Below are 5,717 nucleotides of genomic sequence, written 5' to 3' on the forward strand. Positions count from 1 at the left end.
CAGAGACTCCTTGCATTATTAACTCATCATATTACATAGAATATCATCACCCATAGGCAGACAGTGAATCCCCGACTATAATGCATTTGTTACTACGTATTTCGAAACTACATCCAACCTCGCCACCTGATGACCCTCAATGGAGTCAGTAAATGGATCAAAATGCATGCTAGTACGTAGAGCCTCTACATTTTCCCATGTCAAATGACTAATGATGTAAAATCATAACCGAGGTCTATTTCACTCGATAAGTAATAACCACTTGGACAGTCTGAAAGATGGTTGTTCAATGAATCATCAATATGTATGAATGGATATCTCAATGCTCTTACCAATGAAAACATTGTGTTTATATCACTGATTCTAGTCACATGCTCAAGCGACCGTTATCCTTATTTTAGGTAACTGATTTGACTAGGAACCTATTTAGAATATGTGATATACTTCATAATGAGTTTCATAGTCTTAAGTTGAGAGTTACTTCATGATACATATTATATATATTTAAGGACTTTATATATGATGATTGCATGAGTATACTGATAAAATAAATGACATAATTGGATAAAATCGTAGAATATTATTAAAAAAATCATTTTTACATAAAAGTCAATAAATCATAACTCACAAATTGACTAACTAGATACCTAGATTAGTAATAGGTTTGGTGTGATTAATTAATATTGAGATGGTAAATATGATTAAGTGAAGTAATATTTTATTTTATTTTGTTGATCATTATGCTATTCTCGTATTGGGGAGGAATCAGCAGAGAGTGGCACAGTGCCCACCATTGTTATCCGTTCTTGGTTCCATTTTTTCCTCAAAAATAAGGCCCTGAAGCCCAATTGGTGGAAGGGTTTCAGTTATCTTCAATATTTTCTGAAAAAAAAATTTCCTTCAGTTAAAACAAAAATAATTCCTCTAGAATAAGATAGATATTTGCAGGAAAAGTTAACTCTTTAAATTGGATAATCTATCAACTAGTTTCATTTCAATGATCGATTGTCCTCCAATTATATACATGACAATCGAATACCTCATTTTAATGTTTGCAAGGTTTAAAAAACGTGACGAGATTTCTCATTCACAAATTTCGAAAACACCACATTTTTGTCTCTTCTGAACTTCGAATTGCGTCCTTATCTAAACTATTCCATTTTGAAAGCTTACCCAGATGTCAGTTAACATAATTTAATTTAAATTTAAATAATAAATCAATTCATTTTAAGCCAAACTTCGATATAAAAATTATATATGCATTAAGATAAATTTTCATGTTTTTTCCCCTATACACTGCGACCTGATTAACATCACTAGTACACAACCCCCCTATTTCATCATATATCACCGCACATTTGAATACGACTTGATATCCCCAAGTGTTGCGCGTCTACACAAGTAAAACCGTAGGCGAGAAACAATTGTGGAACACCCAAAGGAACCTAAAATCTACTAAAGAATCTTTTACAGTTCGTCATGGGAATCATCAACGTCTTCCTCTGACTTAGGACCACCACCAGACCTTTGATAAACAGCGGTGATAATTGGATTGCACACTGCTTCTACCTCCTTGAGCTTCTCCTCAAAATCCTCCTTTTCGGCCGACTGATTGTCGTCCATCCACTCGAGAGTATCCTTGGTTGCCGTCTCGATTTTCTCCTTCTCATCGGACTCCAATTTGTCTGCGAGTTTGTCCTTGTCATTAATTTGGTTCCTCATGTTGTAAACATAGGTCTCCAGGCTGTTACGGGCATCGATTCTTTCCTTCACCTTCTTGTCTTCCTCGGCGAATTCCTCGGCCTCCCTGACCATTCGCTCAATTTCCTCCTGACTCAGACGGCCTTTATCATTGGTAATGGTGATCTTCTCAGACTTACCAGAGGCCTTGTCTTCTGCCTTAACGTTTAAAATGCCGTTGGCGTCGACCTCAAATGTGACTTCAATTTGAGGAGTTCCTCTGTTCAAACAGAAAAGATACAATGTTAATAGACATAAAATACCTGTTGAAAATCAAAAGAAATGTCGTGATAACGCATGGATGGGGTAAGTCTATACAGCAATACGAACCTTGGGGCTGGGGCTATTCCTGTGAGATCGAATTTCCCAAGCAACCTACAGTCTTTTGTAAGACTTCTTTCACCCTCAAAGACCTGTCATGGATTCAACGTCATCATCACGTAGGAAGAGGTTACATACATCTTTCTTTATTAATTTTCCCTGTCGTTACCTGTATTGTGACTGTAGTTTGTTGATCCTGGTAGGTCGTGAAAACTTGAGATTTTTTCGTTGGTATAACCGTGTTTCTTGGGATCAATTTGGTCATCACCCCACCGACGGTTTCAATGCCAAGAGTCAATGGAGCCACATCCAAGAGAAGAATATCTGGTGTCAAGCATGGCTTACTAGTTAGACAAATATTTCAGCTTCATAATTTTCAGAAAGTTGTAAACAAAAAAGAATAGCAATGTTATACCTTTTGTTTCATCACCACCCTCTCCACTCATGATTCCTCCTTGAACAGCAGCACCGAAGGCGACAGCCTCATCCGGGTTCACACCCTTGTTGGGTTCCTTTCCATCAAAATAATCCTTGAGAAGCTGTTGAATCTTTGGAATCCTGGTGCTTCCACCAACAAGAACGATTTCATCAATTTGGCGCTTCTCTAATCCAGCATCTTCCATGGCTTTCTTAACAGGTCCCATGGTCTTTCTGAACAAATCGTTGTTCAATTCTTCGAAACGAGCTCTTGTGAGAGGCTCAGAGAAATCTACACCATCAAAGAGAGACTCGATCTCCACTCGGACCTGGTGCTGGCTGCTCAAAGCTCTCTTGGCACGCTCACATTCTCTCCTTAACTTGCCTAGTGCTCTGTTATCCTTACTGATGTCTTTCCCATGCTTTTTCTTGATCAACTTAATGAAGTACTCCATTATCCTCTGATCAAAATCCTCACCTAGAGGGAGGGGAAATAAAAAATGATGTTAAACAAGACTATATAAAATGGTAGTCAAAATCCACGACCTTCTCAAAATACTGAAGTTCGTCTATTATTCTGTGATCGACATCCACTCCTGGAGGGAGGGGGAGGGGTAATCAACATGAAGATATTAAACAAGACTATCTAAAATATTATTCAAAATCCTCGATCTTATCAAAATACTGAAGTTCATTGCATAAATCAAGCACCCTGTGACTGAGTTTCCTTATAAAAGATGACTTAGATGGTTATATGGTAGGCATCAGAATTCAGCTAAGATGTAAACACATAGTAAGTTTATACATATAGGAGTTTTGAAACAATTAAGACAGTTTGATAAGAATAAGTATAGGATTTTCTAATTCTTTCACCTCTCATTCTTACAATTATATCAAACAAATCTTTACATTCTAATATTAAGATCTGCCTGCACTCCCCTTCGGTGAAACTGATGTTATGGGTTTGTATAACCTTGACATTATTTTTGGGGAGGAGGGCGTACGGTTAATATTAAGATCTACCTGCACTCCCCTTCAGTTAAACTGATGTTATGGTGTTGTATATAACCTTGAGATTATTTTTGGGGAGGAGGGCGTACGGTATATCCATGGTGTAAGAAGCCATGAGAGAACTTCAGGCTAGAACAGGTTTCACATCAAGAGACAAGGACTCACTGAATAATATGATTTACTCAATACATTTAGTTATCAGTCGAAGAAGTTTCGATTTAACTTCAAGTGGAATTGACTCTGAAAGACTCTAATCTTAATTTTCTTTGAACAATGATGGTATATGTTGGAATGATTATTACAAATAAAGAGCAAAGAGTCTCAATAAGAAGAAGCTTACCTCCCAAATGTGTGTCTCCATTTGTTGCGAGAACCTCAAATACACCATTATCAATGGTTAGGATACTGACATCAAATGTTCCACCACCAAGGTCAAAAACAAGAATGTTCTTTTCACCGCCTTTTTTGTCCAAACCATATGCAATTGCTGCCGCGGTCGGCTCATTTATGATTCTCGCAACATTCAACCCAGCAATGACGCCAGCATCTTTAGTGGCCTGTCTCTGAGCGTCATTGAAGTAAGCTGCAAGGATCGATCATACAAAACAATACGAGTCAATATGAACATATTGTTCGCTGTCAGAATGGAAGGGTTATTATAACTTTAAGTACCAAATCTTTACCAGGAACAGTGACAACGGCATCCTTAATTTTCTTTCCTAGGTAAGCCTCCGCCGTCTCCTTCATCTTTATCAAAATCATGGCACTAATCTCCTCAGGGCTGAAGACCTTAGTCTCACCGTCTTTTATCTTGACTTCAATATAAGGTTTCCCGTCCTTGTTGACAATCTTGTAAGGGACAAGCTTCATGTCCTTTTGAACTTCTTTATCTTCAAACCTGTGGAATAGTAAGGGTTAAGGATTGTAATGTCCGATCCTCAATGTGATGAAATCATTAGCGAATACAAAATTATCGGGACATTACTTTCTTCCAATAAGTCGTTTGACATCAAAGATCGTCCTCTCGGGGTTAACAGCTGCCTGATTCTTCGCAGCCTCTCCGATCAACCTCTCACCATCAGTGAAAGCAACCCATGAAGGGGTGATACGGTTACCTTGGTCGTTTGCTATGATTTCAACATGTCCATTTTTATAAACACCAACACATGAATAAGTTGTACCGAGGTCTATCCCAATAACTGTTCCAAGTTTTTCAGCCTCCTCTTTAGCAATGGAAAATGCAAATAAACTCCCTGTTCAAGGAACCAATCCATATATCAGCCCATTAATGCCAGTATGCAAAAGAGACGATAGTGAGCTCTTCGTTGTTAAAACAACCAAGAGAAAACAGGAACTCCACAAACATGCATTCATTTTCTGTGGTAAATTTTATAATTCTACACCTTGTAATATAAACCCCTCTTCAGAATTAGAAATGTCGGTTCATTTTTCACAAAAACTTCAATATACTAAAAACATCACAAAATCAGGATCTACCACGCAAATATTAATAAGATTTGACATATCAGCTAAACGCCAAACAATCACAATTCAAATAAGAACATATCTCAAAATTCAAACAAAAAATGAAGCAGATTCAGAAACAAAAGAGAGAAGAAGGCAGTAACATCCGTATTTCCTCAACGATGAATCATTAATTCTCATCATAAAAAAATACAAAAGCAGTTTACTTGAAGCATCAACAGATGCGAAATGTCTTTCATCAGCCAATTCTAGCGCCAAAATTCAACTACAAAACGATAGCCTCCACGAAAACGCTTACCGAGAAGAACGATCCCGAGTACGAACGAAGATGCACGCCTTTCCCACGCGGCAGCCATAGCTTCGGAGCTCAACAATCAACTGTATTAATCTCCGTCTCTCCCTCTCTCTATTGCTCTGTATATTTCCCCGGTGAATTTGTGTGAGAGCTCTGAATCCGAAATAGAAACAATGTAGCAGAGAGTCATGTGTATATATAACTTGGCTAATGAATAAACCATCATGTGCGATGACGTGGACCAATAATATTGCGCGTGGTGATCACTTCTCGCCCATCCGCTCGAAACGGTACCTTGGACTTGGAATCGTATTATGTCACTTATGATGACGTGGACCAACCAAAATTGGACGAGGGACGCGAGGACCAATGGAATTCTTTCTGAGAGTTGGGATGATCGTGGCCGTTAGATGGATATTGTGAGGATCGCGGAAACGTGTCCAATTTC

The 5,717-nt window shown here is 38.2% G+C and overlaps 1 protein-coding gene across 1 annotated transcript; it reads right to left on the minus strand.

Moving 5' to 3' along the window:
* Positions 1-1,243: 1,243 nt before the first annotated feature.
* LOC142524819 (luminal-binding protein 5) lies at positions 1,244-5,447 on the minus strand. The gene is made up of 8 exons (XM_075628931.1): positions 5,273-5,447; positions 4,475-4,742; positions 4,173-4,387; positions 3,830-4,072; positions 2,477-2,956; positions 2,231-2,385; positions 2,071-2,153; positions 1,244-1,960 (listed from the first exon to the last, which is right to left on the minus strand). Exons 1-8 carry the CDS (start codon positions 5,328-5,330, stop codon positions 1,468-1,470), a joined length of 1,995 nt encoding a protein of 664 aa, XP_075485046.1. The 5' UTR covers positions 5,331-5,447; the 3' UTR covers positions 1,244-1,467.
* Positions 5,448-5,717: the final 270 nt, after the last annotated feature.

The sequence above is a fragment of the Primulina tabacum genome, chromosome 14 (assembly GCF_025594145.1).
Source record: "Primulina tabacum isolate GXHZ01 chromosome 14, ASM2559414v2, whole genome shotgun sequence".
In the NCBI taxonomy this organism is placed as follows: domain Eukaryota; kingdom Viridiplantae; phylum Streptophyta; class Magnoliopsida; order Lamiales; family Gesneriaceae; genus Primulina; species Primulina tabacum.